The 22530-nt window shown below is 42.8% G+C and overlaps 1 protein-coding gene across 1 annotated transcript in view; it reads right to left on the reverse strand.

Annotated features, from left to right (window-relative positions):
• Positions 1-1025: 1025 nt before the first annotated feature.
• LOC115121845 (cytospin-A-like) overlaps positions 1026-22530 on the reverse strand; it is a 37391-nt gene continuing 15886 nt past the window's right edge. The window contains exons 9-15 of the mRNA XM_029650989.2: positions 14689-14767; positions 12761-12841; positions 12421-12562; positions 11009-11111; positions 5582-5698; positions 5421-5480; positions 1026-4393 (exon numbers count right to left, since the gene is read on the reverse strand). Coding sequence (XP_029506849.1) covers positions 4304-4393; positions 5421-5480; positions 5582-5698; positions 11009-11111; positions 12421-12562; positions 12761-12841; positions 14689-14767 — 672 coding nt within the window. The 3' untranslated portion in view covers positions 1026-4303. The remainder of the gene's footprint in view (positions 4394-5420; positions 5481-5581; positions 5699-11008; positions 11112-12420; positions 12563-12760; positions 12842-14688; positions 14768-22530) is intronic.

The following is a 22530-nucleotide window of genomic DNA, read 5'->3' on the forward strand; positions in this document are numbered from 1 at the left end:
TTTTAGGAAACGTTCTGTTAAAGTAATAATGTTTTTAAAATATTTTTTGTCAAGTTCCTTAAATGTGCTGAGCATTTACCAAAGCCAATCAACTATCCTGCACCATTCCCAGAAAGTTGTATGCAAAATAACTATGACAAACATACTCACCAAGCTTTAAGAAACATATGGTTCTCAGAACTTTATGTGATTGCTGGGGAGAGACACCTTCAATGAGCCAATCAACAGGCAGGTAGCCTAGTGGTTAGAGCGTTAGACTTGCAACGGAAAGGTTGCGTTGTTCTGCCCCTGAACAAGGCAGTTAACCCACTAGGCCGGCATTGAAAATAAGAATTTGTTCTTAATTGACTTGCCTAGTTAAATAAAGGTAAAATAAATGTAAAAGGTGTTAAAGAAATTGAAAACAGAGTTGAGGTAGCTCAGATGTGTGTCTGTTATATTAAAGTGACCAGGATCAGTTTCAATGATGAGGAGATTACATTGACATGTTCAGGTTGATCATGTCTGACATTTTGATAACCGTGTAAATCTCTCTCAGACAATGTGACTTTTAACAATATATTCACCTGTATTTACCCCCCCCCCCCCCAATGAAATGCTAATCAGCTAATTCTACCATAGACAGTGATTCAAAAGGCACTCACACATCTGAGCTATATCTTTGCTGCAGGTGCATGGTAACAATTGAATAACATGAAAGAGAAAGACAGTAAAATAATTGTCAACTTGTGTACCAAGATGACTGCAATATTGTTACAAGAGTGTTGACAGCAACCTTACAGGCAGCAACACTTTCTATAAACCATTTCCTTGCAAGGCGGATGAGGAAAGAAGTGTAGGGTCTAGCCCACACAAACGACCCATGTGGGTATGTTGATATAGGATGTGGTGCCTGTGGCATTAGAACTAGTGCTTTAATCTTCATTGGAGCAAAGCAAACATTCTACTTTGTAGTCTCAGAGAGAAATATTCAAGTGGCCAAGAACTCAATTATAGCTTACATTTTTTATAAATACAAATAAGCCTGTAAGGCATGTAACAGTTTATTAGCAATGGGGAATTAAAAAACAGAATCAATAATAGATTACAGATGTCTAAAAAAAGAACAATAAGAAAATATTTAAGTTATTCAGTGAATTCAACTGCAGTCATCTGTATTGCATCAAGATACAAGCTTCAACACAAACGCACACAAAAGTGAATAAAAAAACATGACATTTTCTTTGAATATGCTTTTCTCCTCATTCAAAAAACATAAAATACTTTTTAAATTTCGTAATAAGTTAAAACGGCCAAGTAGTGTTAACTTTACATTGAGGACAACTGTTAAGTCAACCCAATTTGTATTTGGGAATGCTTTTAACTCAATGGTCCTCTGACACGAGTAGTTGGAGGCTCAACCATGGTCAAATGAGCCCAGGTACCTTAAAGGGATTCTCCGGTACTTTTTAGCCAGTAGTTCTAAAAGTAGCACCCACGAGCCAAAAGTGGTCCCCGAAAATTGCTTACTACATCACGTCGGCAGATTGTGCACCACGTCATTTCTCTCGTTCTTGCTCTGCTGTGTGATTCTTGCTAGCTATCATTTAAAATGGCAAGGGGCTGAATCTCATTGGATGGAACCTGAATTGCTAGGGTGCTGGCCCACATGGGACGAAATGTAGGGGGGGGGGGGGGGGGGAAATGACAGCACAGCTTTTAGAAATCAGTCACTTTCAAATGACGGATTTCGTGGTTAATTGAGGTAAAAGAGTAATTCAGCTCATAGATTATGTATGAACTACACTGACACATCCAGCCCAAAGCGGGATTAGTCACAAAAGTACCAGAGCATGTCTTTAAATCATTGACTAAACAGAGTGGAGCTATAAAAGGAGAGAAGGAAAGAAGAATACATTGGCATTCTGCCTACTGTTAGCTAGGACGGACTGGCAACTCTTTACTTTGAGAAGTGTTCCCATACAGTACATAACAAGCTATGCTCAGTCTACTTTTGATCCAATTCATATTACAGCGAGACATCAGTGACCTTTATAATGTAGCCCAATTCTCTTATTTATGAACGAGTCCATTTCATCAGATAACATATGACAAGGTGCAAACCAGGAACTGTAGAAACCAAAACACCAACTTAACCAAAACATGACCAGTGTCCTAACAAAATCATGACCATAGTGTTCCGTGTAAGTAGTTACACCGCTCTGCAATTCACCACGAGTACATAGGGGAGTGTGAGACAAAATGGAACAGATCAATTGTCGGGTAACTTGGGGGGGTAAAACGTCACCCTACCTCAGAATCACTCTGTGATGAGACAGATATAACTTTTTTTGTTGCGAAACAGTGGCAACCAGGGAAAGTGTTGGGGAAAGATTGTGACATGAAGTGGTTCCTGTAAGATGTACAAGCAGGGTGCGTGTTACACCAACTTACCCTAACTGGAAGGTTTACATTACACCGAGTGTACAAAACATTAAGAACACCTGCTCTTTCCATGACATAGACTGATCAGGTGGATCCAGGGGAAAGCTATGATCCCTTATTGATGTCACCTGTTAAATCCACTTCAATCAGTGTAGAGGAAGGGGAGACGGGTTAAAAAGATTTTTAAGCCTCGACACAATTAAGACATGGATTGTGTGTGTGCCATTCAGAGGGTGAATGGGCAAGAACAGGGTATGGTGGTAGGTGCCAGGCACGCTGTACTGTTTTGTGTCAAGATATGCAACACTGCTGGATTTTTCATGCTCAGTTTTCCGTGTGTATAACTTGACACAACTGTGGGCTCCATTGTGGGAAGCATTGTAACATGGAAGAGTCCATGCCCCGACGAATTGAGGCTATTCCGAGGGAAGGTGTTCCTAATGTTTTATACACTGTCTATTAGCCTTGATTCCTGGCAATGACTAGTACCATTTAAATGACCTGTAGCTCATCTTAGCTGTGGAAACCTTATCAGATGCCTTTATGAGCAACAACAAAATGTTATGAAATATTCCCATGGTATCTCAGTATAAGGAGAATATTCCAATGTACCAAAAACACAACTCATAAGTTCTCATACATACTTATTTAACTACTTCAAAGCAAATGACGATTGTAAGCTTTTCCCATGTGTAGGAACATTCATCGCTAATATGATTTCCTGTGCTGGAGGAAGGGGCTTTACTGTGTGTAGTACACCCAATGGCTTTGAAACATTGTGGTTTTTATGGAATTGATGAAGGTTTAAACGCATTCCATTTAAGTAAGAGCCTCACATCCCGTTGTGCTTTGAAACCAGGGAGGATTTGCTGAACAGTAAGTGGTGGTTTTACCTTAATGCCCAAACTGTTAGCTTATCAGGTCAGCTCCCTGTGTTGTTCAGCCTATTTATGAATGGGTGTGCTACAGGGACCTCACTGTAAAACCAGAGACTGGCCGTGGTGGCCAACCATCACGCTTACCGAGTTTGGACACAACGGACTGAGAAATAATAAATGGCGTAAAAGTAGTCAATGCGATTGAACTCTGACTTCGGGTCCTTCGAAAAGCACTAGAAGTCCTATATATTATTAATATTCCTAATGGGTCAATGCTCATTCTCATAATTGGCAAAAACAAGAGACAAACATGGCATTGATACGTATGAAGTTATGATCTCTTTGGAATAAATATCACAGCAAAGCATTGGGCTAAAACAGCCTACTTAGAACACCTATAGTTAGGCTGGACCCTCTGTCAGTCAGGTAAATCACCCTTACCCTCAAGTCATTGAGCTTAGCGACAAAATGGACAAAGCCAAAGGCATTTAAAAAAGGCAATCCTGTTCTTGGCAGTATTCCAAATCCAAAACCATACACACATTACTTTTTCAGCTAGCTAAACATGAACTACAGTGTAACGTTGGAGGTAATGATGGTGTAGGCTACTGCAGCACAGAGTTCACATAGGACTGGGGTCAAGAGGCCAGAAGACTTGAGTATACAGGAAGTCACTGACCCAGGGAAAGTTGAAGGACAGTTCAACACATTGTCTAATACCCATGGCCTCAAGTCTATCCACTGCCTAGTCTGAAGAATTCAATCAAACTGAGAAGCCACATGAGCATCCCAAGCCAAGAGTTTGTAGAAAATTGCAGTGTAAACATGGAATATATTGGCTGAGTTAGGTAAGCTATGCAGCTTAACATAGAACTCAGGGTCCCAGACGTCTTCGCAGGTAGCATTGGCTGATGTTGCTCTAAGGTTGTCCAGTGTTGCGATGACATCCCTGGCTGGACGTGTGTGTGTGGGCAAGCGAGGTGTTCAGGCTTGAAGATGGGTCACGTCTCAAAGTACTTGTAGATGGCAGTGACGTAGGTCATCACACTCTGCCAGTCAGGCCTCTCTGTGTGCACCATCTCTCCAATGTCCTGAGAGAGAAAGAAAGACAAAAGAGAGACATGTTAGATGTATTGCAGTACAAAATGCACATCACACTGCATACTTTCTTTCGCTGCAAATTGTGTGTTTAGAATATTGTCAGTGAGAGACCGTGAGGAATACAGTTCTGACCTAGGAGTCACACATCACAATACCTTCCACCAGAGAAAGGTTGAGAGGTGTTACTGCATCTTCTTAAAGGAGAATTGTGTCATTCCAAACTTCATCCGCAATGTTATATTCCATATGTGCGACTCGAGCCTGTTCTATTCTCCATGCTAGAATGGACGGAGATGTATCGCTCAAGTCAAAACAAAATGGAATATAATGTTGTGGATAATGTTCGGAATGACAATTTGGTGTACAACCCGCATCACTATACTGAGAGCTTTTCTGTTTCTGAAAGGAGGTATTTTGGTGGTTTTTGGATTATTTGTTCATGTTTATTCAGAGCCCCTGTATTGAATCACGGGTTAGGTTAAGTTCCTCAACAATGTGCCGGGACCCTTCTGTAACATGCCATTTACATCACAAATATAGATTTGGTTGTAAAAAAAGCTCAATTATAATTTAATATCTAACGGGTTGTAAAATTGACAAGAGGCAAGACGCAGAGTGAATGTGTCTGTTGTTTCAGTAGTAAATCTCCCCCCCTCCGTCGGCACTCTGGAGTGGATCACCCACAAATGAAACCCAGTCTGTCTCTTGTTAAGATGAAGTCAACTGGCCTTGGTGTGACACTGCTCTTAAGTCAGCTGTAGCTGCTTGCCATGAGCACATCGTATTTTATGGGCTACAGCCAGCCAATCTATGTACTGTTGGTGTGCATTGCTGCTGAACTATATAATCAGCCCTGTCTTTCTGTTGCCTAGTCTTTCTAGTCAAGCCTTACAAAGGGGAGGAAGGGATATGGGAGCATGTCTCTCACCCCTCCAGCCATATCAAGCATCTTGGTCATTTCATTCTACACTTTTGAGTGGTAGTCAAATATTAGTTCATTTTAGCTCGGACACCAACCAATGAGGACTTGATCCCGACACTTTCAGCGGCCTGGAAAGCCAGTGTGAAATTTCGCTTCTGAAGGAAAAGGGAGAAAATACATTTGATGAACGAACTACATGTATATAATTTCCACACGAAGAACCTTCTGGTCAGTGGACTGAGGGGGTCCATCTCACCTTGTCCTGGCTGGAGAGCTCCAGGTAGGGAATGTGGGCAGGCAGGTAGGTGTGGAGAACAGCACAGAAGGCCAGCCCGTCGTTCCAGCTGCTGCTGAAGTTGGTGATATCAATGTTCTGGAGAGAGGAGAGAAAGAGCATAACACTAAAGACACTAAAGGCCCTATAATAGCAGCCCTAGCAGTGTTTCCTCTACATAATGTGTAGCAGTTGGAGAAGAGGTTGTTTTGCTGACTCCATCTAAAATAGAATGTCCAACTCCAGAAATGTGTAACAACATATTGGTAAAATGATTTTAACATGTTGGACCATGGCATGAATATAGCCTATGCACAGTCCATATTATAAGGTATGCTATTAGCAAAAAGCATTGTCACCTGTAGCCCAACTGATGCAGCATAGTGGCTATAAATAAATAGGCTGAAGCATTGGGTTGCCCACCTGCATTTACCCTATTATTAGGTAGATCCCAAATATGATATTTTAACTAGTTAGCATCAAATTGATACATTTTGTCCCAAAACAGTGCATATGCACAGAATTCCAAACATTAGGAACACTTTCCTAATATTGAGTTACCCCTTCATGTCACCATTTTCCCCTCCAACACTTTCCTAATATTGAGGTACCCCTTCATGTCACCATTTTCCCCTCCAACACTTTCCTAATATTGAGTTACCCCTTCATGTCACCATTTTCCCCTCCAACACTTCCCTAATATTGAGTTACCCCTTCATGTCACCATTTTCCCCTCCAACACTTTCCTAATATTGAGTTACCCCTTCATGTCACCATGTTCCCCTCCAACACTTTCCCTGGTTGCCACTACTCTTGCTCAACTCAAAATATGCATCGGTCTCATCACAATTTCCAAAGAAAAGATTGGAGGTAGGGTGACATTTTACCCCCCAAGTTACCCTATAATTGACCTGTTACATTTAGCCTCACTCTCCCCTTCGCACTCATGGCGAATTGCGGAGCGGTATAACATGCTTAACCATGATGCTGCTAAATTGTGAAGTTTGAGCATATTTAGAAGTGGAAAGCTGAGATTCCTCTTTCTAACGATGGCCATTAAAACGTCTTCTGTCCCGTGATGGGATTAAGAATAGATGTTTATTGACGCAGGTCAGAAAGCATGTTTCCTTCCCTATGACACTCGCAACATGAATACACCTTGAGGAATATGGATCTTGCGTAGAACACACAACAACAAGCCAGCTAGGAAATAGATAAACTATTCTACTAAGGGGTTGTCTGTTTTTTTATTCATGATGTTTTACGTCGGATGCAGTCACAGTGTCCCAAATGTTGATTGAGATGTTCAGAAATGTAACAGATTTTGACTATCACTAATGTCATTGGTAAAGTAATAAAGAGGGTGAAATGTTTGGGGTAGATGTTCCTAAAACATATTATTTATATATAAAGAATAAAGGCTTATTCATTCACAATTTTTGTTTTATCATACCATCATATTTGTTTATGTATTATTATACTCTTATTGAGTACTAGATCGTATGGGTTGGAAAGTGTTTTTCTCCAATATAAATAAACAATTCCAGCTGAAAGCCAAAGGTCATAGCTTTCTAGCGGAAAACACTACTACATTAATAAAATATCTTTCTAGATGAATAAAAGCATAGTGAAACAGTGCGGCTGTCAGCTCAACTATATTATAGGATTTAGCCACGGCGCAGCACCACAGAAGACTGCAGAGGAAACACTGAGCCCGAGGCCATTCTTATGTTTCACCATGTCATCCCCAACAGCTGTCAACAGTAGATGATGCAAACTGTGGTCTTTCAAAGGAAGTGTAAGAACGTACTAGTTTTAGCACACTAGTGTTTCTTCACACTGACTTGCACTCAAGTGAGAGATGATCAAAGAGTCCATTGTATTAGCTTCACTACTTTATCACTATGTGTTTGCTTAGTGGACAAGTTTATCTCCATCGACTTGCATCCCACGGCTCCCCTCTCTAACCCACATAATATACAACGGGAAGCTATTTAGGGCCGACTGTGTGTGTGTGTGTGTGTCTGGGCCTTTATAGCCCTGTTGTTATGACCAGGTACGGTAGGTAGGGGGGATTCATGTTCGGTTGGCTTAACCTTTTTAATGTGCCACACGGATGGATGCCCTTCAATTGGGATGCACACACACACACACACACACACACACCTCACGTGCGTCCAAACACTATGTGTGTGTGTCTCTCTAGAAAGTGCTGTGGAAAGAGACTTATTCTTGTTCCATGACTATAAATGGCTTTGTAGTCAGCCCACTACAGTGTATTTGGAAAGTATTCAGACCCCTTGACTTTCTCTGCTTTGTGTTACGTTACAGCGTTACTCTAAAATGGATTCAATAAAACAAATCCTCATTGATCTACACACAATACCCCATAATGACAATGCAAAAACAGGTTTAGAAATGATTTGAAAATTTACTACAAATAAAAACAAGAAATACATAAATATTCAGACCCCTTATTATGATACTCGAAATTGAGCTCAGGTGCATCCTGTTTCCATTGATTATCCTTGAGATGTTTCTACAACTTGGAGTCCTCCTGTGGTAAATTCAATTGATTGGACAAGATTTGGAAAGGCACACGCCTGTCTCTAGAATGTCCAAGGTTGATAGTGCATGTCAGAGCAAAAACCAAGCCATGAGGTCGAAGGAATTGTCCGTAAGACCTCCGAGACAGGATTGTGTCGAGGCACAGATCTGGGGAAGCGTACAAAAACATTTCTGCAACATTGAAGGTCCCCAAGATCACAATGGCCTCCATTATTCTTAAATGGAAGTTTGGAACCACCAAGACTCTTCCTAGAGCTGTCTGCCCAGCCAAACTGAGCAATCAGGGGAGAAAGGCCTTGGTCAGGGAGGTGACCAAGAACCCGATGGTCACTCTGACAGAGATCCAGAGTTCCTCTGTGGAGATAGGAGAACCTTCCAGAAGACAACTATCTCTGCAGCAATCCACCAAACCGGCTGCGCGCGTACCATCGTGCATAAATGAATTTGGACCCCCTACACCAAACGCGATCATGACACGCAGGTTAAAATATCAAAACAAACTCTGAACCAATTGCATTAATTTGGGAACAGGTCGAAAAGCATTAAACATTTATGACAATTTAGCTAGTTAGCTTGCACTTGCTAGCTAATTTGTCCTATTTAGCTAGCTTGCTGTTCCTAGCTAATTTATTTATTTTACATGAAATGCACAAGGTCCTCTACTCCGACAATTAATCCATACATAAAACGGTCAACCGAATCGTTTCTAGTCATCTCTCCTCCTTCCAGGCTTTTTCATCTTTGAACTTATATGGTGATTGGCATCTAAACTTTCATAGTATTACTACACCGACCGGCAACATAGTTCGTCTTTCAGTCACCCACGTGGGTATAACCAATGAGGAGATGGCACGTGGGTACCTGCTTCTATAAACCAATGAGGAGATGGGAGAGGCAGGACTTGAGGCGCGATCTGCACCAGAAACAGAAAGGACTTCTATTTTAGCCCTTGGCAACGCAGACACTCGTTGACGCGTGCGAGCAGTGTGGGTGTAATAATTGAATAACATAGATTTCTAAATGTATTTTGCAACACTCGCGTGTGGTCAGCCTATTAGTCTCTGAATACTTTCTGAATACACTGTAGGAATGTTAGATGACAGCTTCCTCTACCAGAGACGATGGAAACTCAGTAACCCCATCCCAACCTTCTCACCCCCTAGGGCACTATATAGGGAATAGGATGCCATTTGGGACGCAATCCCTGTCTACAGCGAGGCAGTCCTCAACTCTCTACTAAGGGTCACAGGGGACCTGTGTCAATTATCAGAGAAGCCGAGAGTCAGGGGACATGGGCAGAAGGAAATGGTCCAGACACTAGGGCGCCATTACACAAGGAACACTGCAGTGTGGAGCAGGGAAGAGGGGAGAGTGCCTGGGGGCTCCTCCAAGAGGTGTCATTGCTCTCTGTGGGACCCCAATTCACTGTCTCTCCAGGATCACAGCACCTGTGTCATTGGTGTTAACCAGGACTACACATGCTGCGGGCAAAGAAACTCTGGCTCACCATAGTTAGTGACTACACGGGTTATTAAAATGCATCTTTTCCTCAGAACCTGCTTACACAAAGAAACTCTGGCTCACCATAGTTAGTGACTACACGGGTTATTAAAATGCATCTTTTCCTCAGAACCTTTTTCCACAAAGAAACTCTGGCTCACCATAGTTAGTGACTACACGGGTTATTAAAGCGCATCTTTTCCTCAGAACCTTTTTCCACAAAGAAACTCTGGCTCACCATAGTTAGTGACTACACAGGTTATTAAAGCGCATCTTTTCCTCAGAACCTTTTTACACAATGAAACTTTTGAGAAAGGACTGTTAAAATGCAAACAAACGTAGCAACAAGGAACACATACATATGTGCTAGGTTGAAGGTAAGTATTCTCTCTGCATCCCCTTGCTTTACCAGTGTTGGCAGAAAAATATATGAACCACCGATGGATAGAGCTGGAGAGTAAAAGCAACAGGACGAGCTCAGCAGAGAACATTAAGGTACAATCTGTGGGAAAACAGGGCTGAGCTACAGTAGGAGAGGCATGGCTGGTAGCAGTGTTTACAGTGAGCATGGCACCTAGCAGCACCAGAGCACAGGTAATGAACACATTAACTACAGTACTTCTGAAAACAATGACAAAAAGGGGTAAGAGACAGAGAGAGAGACAGAGAACATTTACGACTTGGAGAGGAGACAGGGGACTGTCCCTGCCAGAAACCAACAGAAAAGACGAAAAAGAAGAGAGGCTATTTAACATAGTATTAATGGCCTTGTCTTTCTATTTCCCAAACTGAACGGCTAAGAACGCTTGTGCTACAACAGAGACTATAATCCTCTATTTTTGTTTTACCCTACACAGTTCCCCACAATGCCCATCTGTGCCAACGTGCCTTTGCCCATACCGTCAGAGTTTCAGCGAGAGGAGAGGTCAAGTTGGCAGAGGAGAGGCCGGGACTAGGGCGAAGTCTGGCACACTTCCTGGAGAGGGCAAAGCCTAACTGCTACCATGGTAACTACACAGGGCATCCTTAATGCTGCCTGGTGGGTAAACATCTTAAAAGCCTGGAAGGAGAAGGAAGGGGATCTGATTGGAAACGAACAGGAAGGAAACACAGTGTTTACCATCTGTGTTTGCAGCTATTCCATAGAGAGCATAAGGCGTTACTGATCAAAACAGTAACGGTAATGATCTGATAATCTTTCCTGCATCCAAACCTGTTGAGAAACCAAACATTGTCCAATGGGATGGAGCAAGTAGTCGCCTAAGTTGGTGTGTGCATGCACGTGTGTGTCTTACCACCAGCCTGTACCCTCCACCCTTTTCCCATCCTGTTGGTTATTACCAGGTATCCTTCAGTCTTCTTCTGGCACCACTTCAGCAGGGCGTTCCTCTTGGACCCCCCGTACTCCCTGGCCAATGCAGACAGGGTGTCTTTTCTCTCCTCCCTATGGACACACAGAAGGACATGAAAGAACACAGGAACAGAAAGAATAAAGCAGACACATAGGGGCGGTTTTACAGACACATATTTAGCCTGATCTTGGACTAAAAAGGATTGTCAAAGGAGATTCTCCATTAAGCTTGCTTTTCAGTCCAGCACTAGGCTATATCTGTGTCTGACAAACTGCCTCAGTGCACCTTTCAGAAGAGGAAAATCTACAACACATCAGCGTGGCATTGAAAACCTCAAAAATACAATGTGTTTTTTTTTTGTTCATCCCCTACATTCACCGACTAGCAAGTCAAGCTGTGGACAAAATAATCCTTCCATAATTCAGCGCAAACAGGCTCTAACCAGAATAGAAAAAGGGAGTGGGAAGCTCCGGTGTACAACTGAGCAAGAGGACAAATACATTAGTGTCTAGTTTGAGAAACTGAGCTGCCTAGAAGGCCAGCATCCTGGAGTCGCCTCTTCACTTGACATTGAGACTAGTGTTTTGCGGGTACTATTTAATGAAGCTGCCAGTTGAGGACTTATGAGGCGTCTGTTTCTCAAACTAGACACTCTAATGTACTTGTCCTCTTGTTCAGTTGTGCACCGGGCCTCCCACTCTTTCTATTCTGGTTAGAGCCAGTTTGTGCTGTTCTGGGAATGGAGTAGTACACAGCGTTGTACCAGATCTTCAGTTTCTTGGCAATTTCTCGCATGCAATAGCTTTCATTTCTCAGAACAAGAACACACTGACGAGTTTCAGAAGAAAGTTTTGTTTCTGGCCATTTTGAGCCTGTAATCGAACCCACAAATGCTGATGCTCCAGATACCCAACAAGTCTAAAGGCCAGTTATATTGCTTATTTAATCAGGACAACAGTTTTCAGCTGTGCTAACATAATTGCAAAATGATTTTCTAATGATCAATTAGCCTTTTAAAATGATAAACTTGGATTAGCCAACAACGTGCCATTGGAACACAGGACTGATGGTAGCTGAATGGGCCTCTGTTCGCCGATGTAGATATCAGCCGTTTCCAGCTACAATAGTCATTTACAACAAACCTCTTGAAGCTAGGGGGCACTATTTTTATTTTTTAGAAAAATAACGTTCCCAAAGTAAACTGCCTATTTCTCAGGACCAGATGCTAGAATATGCATATAATTTACAGCTTAGGATAGAAAACACTCTAAAGTTTCCAGAACTGTAAAAATATTGTCTGTGAGTATAACAGAACTGATATTGCAGGCAAAATATATATAGATAGATAGATAGATAGATAGATAGATAGATAGGATACACACAGAGAGAGAGAGTCCATACCGTAAGCGTCCCCTTGCGGAGGGGGTGACTGAGGCGGTGGGGGAGGAGGCAGCTGAAAGGGAGGAGGTGATGAGGGAGGCCGAGGCAGTGTTCTCTGAGGCAGACATGTCCCTCTTCAGCTCTTCACTGCACCTTCGGGTCACTGGGGACAAGACAGGAGAAAGGTCACTTACTGGAACATGGGTCACTTTGATGACTGAAGAAGTAGTTAACCACAGTGTTATCTGCACCACAATCACATTACTTTCACTATCAAGCCACAATAAAGTAATTTGGAGCACAGCACACAGTCGCAAATGTATGATACAGCATCAGACAGGTGCATATAGTAAACACACACCTGAGAGGGACTTGGAGTCCATGTTGGGGACCCTCTGGAGGGCAGAGGGAGTCCCAGATGAGGCCCAGAGCAGGTGATCGGCTGTTGGGGATGGAGAACACAGTCCCTAGTACTCGAAATGAACCCTTAAATTAAACTAAATATGGAAGTATGTTGGTTGAAGCAGGGGGCAAGTCATAACCCCGATCCAAAAAAATCATCCAGCCAGTAAATAAGCACACTTCAGAGCCCAAGTTATTACATTAATACCCGTTAATGCAAACAGACCTTTCCTAAATATAAAACTAGAGCTTTGTGAGGCTCACAGTTGGCTGCTTTTGTGCCAAGCTAAGTGGAAAAACTGAGTGAGAGCTGAGTTAGCAACGGTGGCTCTTAAGAAGTGTGTGAACAGGCATCTAAATCCACTGTGGCATGCTATTTTTACTCCTTGTCTGCATCCAAAATGGCACCCTATTCCCCATTAAATGCACTACTTTTGACCAGGCCTATAGAGCTCTATATAAAAAGGAGGAATAGGATGCCATTTAGGGCAAAGCCCTGTTGTCTGAGCCTGTGGCCTCCCCACCGATGGCTGTCTGCGCTGGGCTGCTATATGAACCTCATGTGATTGCAGTGCCTGTGGCCTCCCCACCGATGGCTGTCTGTGCTGGGCTGCTATATGAACCTAATGTGATTGCAGTGCCTGTAGCCTCCCCACCGATGGCTGTCTGCGCTGCTATATGAACCTCATGTGATTGCAGTGCCTGTGGCCTCCCCACCGATGGCTGTCTGCGCTGGGCTGCTATATGAACCTCATGTGATTGCAGTGCCTGCTATATGAACCCCATGTGATTGCAGTGCCTGCTATATGAACCCCATGTGATTGCAGTGCCTGCTATATGAACCTCATGTGATTGCAGTGCCTGTAGCCTCCCCACCGATGGCTGTCTGCGCTGGGCTGCTATATGAACCTCATGTGATTGCAGTGCCTGTAGCCTCCCCACCGATGGCTGTCTGCGCTGGGCTGCTATATGAACCTCATGTGATTGCAGTGCCTGCTATATGAACCCCATGTGATTGCAGTGCCTGCTATATGAACCTCATGTGATTGCAGTGCCTGCTATATGAACCTCATGTGATTGCAGTGCCTGCTATATGAACCTCATGTGATTGCAGTGCCTGTAGCCTCCCCACCGATGGCTGTCTGCGCTGGGCTGCTATATGAACCTCATGTGATTGCAGTGCCTGCTATATGAACCCCATGTGATTGCAGTGCCTGCTATATGAACCCCATGTGATTGCAGTGCCTGCTATATGAACCCCATGTGATTGCAGTGGCTGCTATATGAACCCCATGTGATTGCAGTGCCTGCTATATGAACCCCATGTGATTGCAGTGCCTGCTATATGAACCCCATGTGATTGCAGTGCCTGCTATATGAACCCCATGTGATTGCAGTGCCTGCTATATGAACCCCATGTGATTGCAGTGCCTGCTATATGAACCCCATGTGATTGCAGTGCCTGCTATATGAACCCCATGTGATTGCAGTGCCTGCTATATGAACCCCATGTGATTGCAGTGCCTGCTATATGAACCCCATGTGATTGCAGTGCCTGCTATATGAACCCCATGTGATTGCAGTGCCTGCAATATGAACCTCATGTGACACTCAAGATAGGAGGTCAATCTCCCATCCCCCGTCTGCTACACACAGCTCTACTATTTCAACCTCCTAGCTATACATGGACATCAGGACGGCAGTGACGGACTTGTTTCGGTCTTGTGGTGTTCATCTGTGAGGTCATGGTGCAGTGAGATAAACCAACTAAACTAAGTGAACGCACTGACTCCCTGGACAAGTGTCTCCTAAATAACTCAAATGTAAATATGTCTGTTCTGTTGGACAACCATTAAATGATATGAATGAAGACAGTGTTGTACCCACCTGGCATAGTGAGGTCTGTGTAACTGGACCTCTTGTCCACCATGGAGGATGGGGGTTTGGGGGTCGACGCAGTGTGCCTCTGAAACATAGCACAATTGAAGAGAATCAGACATACACACTAGCATATACAGCAACATTGTTCATTAATGAGGACAGTATAACAGAACTACTCCAGAAGTAGGGTATCCAATCAAAAATGCATATTTTGTCCAATGGGTAAAATAATGTTAATTGTATATACACTCCTAAGAAAACCATCATCATCCGTTCCAAAGTTATTGGAGTTTTTACCATTGTAGGATCGGATGGCCAAAATTAGGGAGACTAAATCAACAGAGGCCGGAAAAAAAAAAGGGACCAAAAACGTTTTCTAAAATATCTGGAAAATAGCATTGCGTCAGCTAGGCTGGATGCAGTGGGAGAATTAAGGCTGACTGACAGGCTCACAGTTGAACTTGTCATCTTTCTTCTATAACCCGGAGGACAAAGAAAAAAAGAGGAGGTTAGATAGATATCGATTGAGACATGACATAGTATTTTCAGTTAGGTGTACACTCTTCAGATTAATGTGAAATTCTTGTTCTTTCGCGAAGATTTCACAAAAAACAAGCATATCTTTGTGAAATGTCAATGGAGCAAAGAGCGTACCGCAAGCTTTTTATTTTCAAAGCCTTTCCAACAAGAGGGAACAACTTTGCAGACGACCACAAGAACATGTCAAATCCTCAAAAGTGTCTGTGAGAAAGAGGTACCGTAATTGCTGGACTATTAAGCGCACCTGAATATAAACCGCACCCACTGAATTATTAAAGAAATATGTATTTTTTACCACCCGGCACAGCCAGAAGAGGACTGGCCACCTCACATATGCTCTCTCTAATTCTCTCTTTCTTTCTCTCTCTCGGAGGACCTGAGCCCTAGGACCGTGCCCCAGGACTACCTGACATGATGACTCCTTGCTGTCCCCAGTCCACCGGACTGTGCTGCTGCTCCAGTTTCAACTGTTCTGCCTTATTATTATTCACCCATGCTGGTCATTTATAAACATTTGAACATCTTGGCCATGTTCTGTTATAATCTCTACCCGGCACAGCCAGAAGAGGACCTGCCACCCCACATAGCCTGGTTCCTCTCTAGGTTTCTTCCTAGGTTTTGTCCTTTCTAGGGAGTTTTTCCTAGCCACCGTGCTTCTACACCTGCATTGCTTGCTGTTTGGGGTTTTAGGCTGAGTTTCTGTACAGCACTTTGAGATATCAGCTGATGTACGAAGGGCTATATAAATACATTTGATTTGATTTTCATTTGATTTGACTGGGGATATTCTGGGTACCACAATACCTGCAAATCCTGCTTTGCTATTACTGAATATCACTAAGGATATTGATGGACTGAGAAGCTCATGTTTAAACTGGCTAAAAGTTGCTGTAACCACATCCAAAAGAGTCATACTGAGACACTGGAGGGAGAAGGACCTTCCCTCATAAGAAATGGTCTAAAATGAATGGAAAACCCGATAACTTTTCTGACATCTGGGGACATTCTCTCAAGGATAGAAAGAGAAAACAATCTGTAATGGCCTGATAGACAACTGGTACGGCCTTTTTTGTTCGTTTAGTTTGTCCTTTTGTTGTAATAGCTGTTATGGGGAGGGTGAAAAGTGAAAAGTTTGTTTCCTTTTCTATCTTTGTTGTGTGTGCGGTGCGTTACACATTCCGTTGCGGTCTCTGGCGGGGCGGGGGGTCTGGGTGCATCCCGAATGCACTGTTTATTCCTGTCTGTCAAGTTATTGTTTAATGCCAAATTAAATTCAATTGCACTGTTGTTATATCGTGAAAGGAAATAAACAACAAAAAATAAAGATAGTAGGGGTGTTGTTTTACCTTGCTATCAGAATCCTAATGTTAAAGCGCATCAATACATACGGCTTTCTGGATTATACAGCCCAATTAATTACTCATAATCTGAGTCTTGCTTTGACACCCGAGGATGAAGGAGGCTGGGTAAAAGTGAGTGGGATAACCAACCGGAAAGTCATTTTCATTGGAGCCCAGTGAAGATCTAGCTCAAGATTCTCATCAAGGGTGGTGTGAAATTATTGAACATCTCTTCCCTGTTCAAGTCAATATGTTTTCTAGGTGGTGTGGAACATGTGAGTGATCATTGTTCCAGACACATTTTAACATTTTTATAACTATAAGTGGACAAGCAGTAGTGATTAACATGTTATGGGTTAGATGGAATGATCAATGTGCAAATGTATTTGTGCCCGGAGGCAAAGTACATAGGCGGCCTGTGTCTGAGACAGAATGTTTCCATAAGGGTGTTAGTTGCAGATTCTGGCAGGACCGATATCAGTGCATTCTATGCAGTCCCAAAAACCAAGACGTTAACGTTACAGGGAACTGGGAAAGTGGAATTGAATATGACTGGGCCGGAGATTTGAGTGGCTCATAGATTAAGGAAGTGGGTAATGAGTCTCTGGGGAACAATACCACGCCTCTGTATAGTAATACAGGGGATAGCTCGTAGTAGATGAAGGACAGCTAATGTTGCACAAGAGACTACTAATGAAGACAAGTTGAACGTCACGCATACCCAGATCATGGTGGGAGTAGCAGAGATGGTGTTATCATTTCAGACACTATTGTCAACTTTCAGTGAGTGGTTCATCGAAGAAGGTACAGCTCTTGAAAGACTATCTACAGATCCCTGTATACAGGAAGCCACCTCACCAGAAGGACTAGCTACAGATCCCCGTATACAGGAAGCCACCTCACCAGAAGGACTAGCTACAGATCCCCGTATACAGGAAGCCACCTCACCAGAAGGACTAGCTACAGATCCCCATATACAGGAAGCCACCTCACCAGAAGGGAAGTTTGCTGTTATAATAGCATCACATCTCCTGTGATTAAGAAACATGTGACAGAGTTTTGTAAGGTTGGATACTCTCCCCCATTCCTAACCACCAGCAACAGTTGATTAAGGCCACCGCTCGTGTATATCTTGTGGACATGGAGGGAGGAGGAGACGGGAGGGCGAAGTGAGGAACATATGGCGTGGGAACACCTTTTGTAACCTGTAGCCTGATGGGGAGGACTGGGTACAAGCATGAGGAGGTGTTGAGAGCCTTCATTGTTGTGGACCCCAGCAGAACAGTATCCCAAATGTCTAGAGTCAGGAAGTGGGAATTGTCAAGTTATCAAACTTCCCAAAAATGTTTTGTCATATATAATTATGCATAGCTTAACACATTATGAATCATTTTCAAGTCCTTTGCTATCACTCTCTTAGCAACCTGAAGGAGGAAATGGAGAAAGTCTCCATGAGCAGAGTGAGCTGCGTGTTGGGAGCGAGCGACAGACAGAGGAAAAGCTAATGGAGGAAGTTAATTTGCAAGTCTGGCAGGGCCGGGATTAAATTTGCCAGAAGCAAATTGGGCCTGGGTAGGGCCTGAACGTCGAGGGCATAGGTAGGGTTTGGTTTAAAAATGCATTCCTGTGCAGGGCTTTACCCTACATAAAGTAATGAACTTACTAATAAACTTTATGATGTGTTAATTAAGGTGAACTGTACTATCATTATGCTGAGATTGAGCCACTGAGGGATAACTCTAGCCTGAGTGCCAGCCTGTCTGTTTGTGCTATCATGCGAACTCCTTATCACTCACTGTTAGGGTTGCAAAGGGTCCAATGGAAGATAAACTCGGGAAATTGAAAATGTAGCTTAATATTCTTTCAAAAAAGTTAGCTTATAACAGTGAACCTTTTTTGTGGGATACACATAAGGCAATTCTAGGTCTTGTGGCATATTTTGGTTAAACTATCCCCAATTCAATAGAATTGAAACCTTTGCATGCATAGTGCATTCTTCCATCACAGTGCAGTGCACTCTTCCATCACATGTACAGCTGATTCTCAAGATCTTGCACACTAATTAGATGCTATTGAGCCCACACTGCTATACTGTCTGAGCCAAGGACTACATGCTTTCTGGTAAGTTTTGATTACAATACTGGGTGGGATGAATATATTAAATATGACATACATGATTTTTTCTTAACTAGTAAATAGTAGCTTACAGCAAAGTGTGTTAAAATAATTTCTAACTTGTTAACCATTTCTGCTAATTAGGTTTTGCTACCATGTGGGTTTTAACGTCAGCCTGCTGAGGAGTGTTAATTCACCTGTTTCATTTAAAAACATTTAATCTAACTGCTTAACTCTTTATCTGTACATGGATTTGTATTTTTGTATTTAAAAAAAATCTTTACAGGAAAATGCCATGGGCACTATCTGATGTGTGGAGACATTTTACTGCAGCTAATGTAGAAGGAAAAACTGTGTACATTTGCAAATAATGTTCCAAATCATGTGAAGAATGCAACAAAGATCCAGAATCAGCTGGCCAAGTGCATAAAGTTCCCTCAGCGCTCACAACAAGCAACCTCAAATAGAAGTAGAGGGACTTTTGTCAGATGTGAAAATAGCAACAGCTCATGGTCCTCCTGGAATCAGAAGTTTTTCTTGACTCAATAGAGGAACGTAGTCAGTGAAATGCTGATGAATGTCTTGCTCGATCTGTGTATGCAACTGGTTCACCTCTGATGCTCACAGGCAATGTGTATTGGTAGAGATTTCTGAATGTTCTTCGCCAAGCATACACCCCTCCAACCAGACATGCTTTGTTTACTAATTTGCTGGATGCAAAGTTCAACAGAGTTAAAGTGAAGGTCAAGCAAATCATAGAGAAAGCAGACTATTGCAATCATCTCTGATGGGTGGTTGAATGTTCGTGAGCAAGGAATAATTAACTACTTCACCCCTCAACCAGTATTCTACAAGAGCACAGACACAAGGGACAACAGACACACCGGTCTCTACATTGCAGATGATCTGATGGCAGTCATCAATGACCTTGGACCACAGAAGGCATTTGCACTGGTGACAGACAATGCTGCGAACATGAAGGCTGCTTGGTCTAAAGTGGAGGAGTCCTACCCTCACATCCCACCCATTGGCTGTGCTGCTCATGCATTGAATCTGCTCCTCAAGGACATCATGGCACTGAAAACAATGGATACACTCTACAAGAAAGCCAAGAAAATGGTTAGGCATGTGAAGGGTCATCAAGTTATATCAGCAATCTACCTCACCAAGCAAAGTGAGAATAAGAGCACCACATTGAAGCTGCCCAGCAACACCCGTTGGGGTGGTGTTGTCATCATGTTTGACACTCTCCTGGAGGGGAAAGAGTCTCTCCAAGAAAAGGCCATATCACAGTCTGACGATATGGACAGCCCCATCAAGAGGATCCTCCTGGATGATGTATTTTGGGAGAGAGTGGTAAGCAGCCTTAAACTCCAAAAAACCTATAGCAGTAGCCATTGCATGGATTGAGGGAGACAATGCCATCCTGTCTGTTGCTCAGATTCTGCTTGCAGATGTAAGAGAAGAAATCTGTACTGCCCTTCCCACTTCACTTCACTGCTCCAAGCAGAGGAAACTGCAGATCTGAAATGCATCAAAAAGCGTGAAGACTTCTACCGGAAGCCCATACACGCCGCAGCGTACATGTTGGACCCCAAGTATGCTGGAAAGAGTATCCTATATGGTGCAGAGATCAACAAGGCCTATGGGGTCATCACTACTGTGTCTCACCACCTTGGCCTGGATGAGGGCAAGGTTCTTGGCAGCCTGGCGAAGTACACTTCCAAGCAAGGGCTTTGGGATGGAGATGCAAAATGGCAGTTGTGCCAAAATATCTCATCAGCCACCTGGTGGAAGGGACTTTGTGGATACGGGGCTCTTTCCCCTGTTGCCTCCAACATCCTCCAAATCCCACCAACATCAGACGCCTCAGAGCGCAACTGGTCCTTGTTTGGGAACACACACACCAAAGCACGCAACAGACTGACTAGCACAAGATTGGTGGCCATCTGGGCAAATTTGAGGCTTTTTGAGCCATCCTCAACAAGGTTGGAAAGTGACAGTGAAGATAAGGCCTCAGACTCTGATGTTCAGGAGGTGGACATTGAGAAGGTCCAGGGAGAAGACATGAGAGGAATACAATCAAAGCTTTAGTTTCTAGACTAACTATCATTTTACTATCATTTTAGTTTCTAGACTAACTATCATTTTACAGATGTATGTTGAAAACGTTTTTGGGAGATGCGATGGATCATTCAATGTCCCCTTTTGTTGTTCAGTGAAATCACCCCGTGTGAATAGTCAACTCATTTAATTAAAGTTCAATTTCTAACTAAATTGTTTAAAAAAAATTATATTGGAAGGATTTAATCATTTGCAATTATGTCTACTTATGATAAGGTTAAAGGTATGATATGGTAAACATAACCAATGCAAAAAACATCTACGTTTAAATGGTTTTAATATCAATTTGCATATATATTTCCGCTAATTCCCACAGAAAGTTTCCAACTCTGAATATTCCCCGAAATGAGCAATTCTACACACTGTCATGCCAAACATGGTTGGCTTCACAATCAGATTTGGGTCCAGGCTAGGATGACTTGTGTTATAGTGAAGGAGGACTTAATGAGTCACATAGTTCCAGGGGGACTTAAGCCTGACTCCTCTAGGAACACGAAACACAGTGCTGCTTTGTCCTCTCCGACTCACTGCCCAGATAATCAAACCAATGAGGAAATATGACAAAAATATACAAAGCCAGACCTCTGCTTAAACCTTTTTCATCTTCAATCCATCCAACATTCATCCCTTCTAACATTTCAATACTATTCTGAGGGGCATTAGTCTAATTCTGCAAATGTGTAGTTTTAGATTATTACATTAGGGACATATGCAAAGTATCCTCATGTTGTAAAGCACTCCAGGGAAGTGTGTAAAATGGTAATAAATGCAAAAGTGTGTCAGAGGAAAATGGGCTTATTTATTATCCTTCACTGCAGACCTGATAGAGGCCATGGGCCTGCCTGGGGGTAAAATAAAGCCATCTCCCTATAAACTGCAGGATTAATATTTGATCTTCAATAAAACGTGAGTGAGGCTACTCAGTGAGTGAAGGACGGGCATCTGCTATATCGACCGCTCTAAAAATAAAACTGCAGAACACATTTACGTTTCATGACCATCAACCAGAGCTTTGTTTCACGGAAGTGATTTTCTTCCTACAGCTTGAACCAAAACACTACAGGCAGCGATCAACCAATTCACTGAAGAGACGGGCTGTGTGCCATACAGAGTAAACTCAGTGCTCCAAATTAATGAGCGTTTTACATCTCACTGGACTCTAAGTGATTAAGTGAATAGGCTCCCTGTGTGAACCAATTGTGTATGGTGATTTACACTAATGCACTGTTTACTTGCTAGTCAGAAATAGGAAACTAACATTTTCATCTTGCTAACTGGTTGTAGTTATACATGAGCCACGTTCAACCAGTCAGTAAGTCGGAAATTTCAGACATTTCCTAGCCCGTGAACGTGGCATTAAACTTACCCCAACATGAAGACACATGGCTCTATTTCTGTAGAGACAGATATCTATGCCAACAAAATCCAGAGCTTTCACATGCTCTCTCCCCCATAAGGTCTGACTTAGACTGGACTTGACACTCAGGGCCTTAGGGAAAACATCTGGCTATGCCACGAGCAGGGTAAACAAAGCTGGTATTGGCAATCAACACATGATCTTAACTCAAACATGTAGCAGTTCTGAAAGCCTTTATTCCCTGGTCTTGTGATGGTTAGAAAGTCTCTGGGCCTGTTCTAAACAAAGGTTGTAAACTCAAGTCTGGCCAAATCATAAACCCATAATAAGTTCACATTTTAATGTTCAAAAATGACCCTTCCTCACCCTCCT

This window comes from Oncorhynchus nerka, linkage group LG4, assembly GCF_034236695.1.
Source record: "Oncorhynchus nerka isolate Pitt River linkage group LG4, Oner_Uvic_2.0, whole genome shotgun sequence".
Classification (NCBI taxonomy): Eukaryota; Metazoa; Chordata; class Actinopteri; order Salmoniformes; family Salmonidae; genus Oncorhynchus; species Oncorhynchus nerka.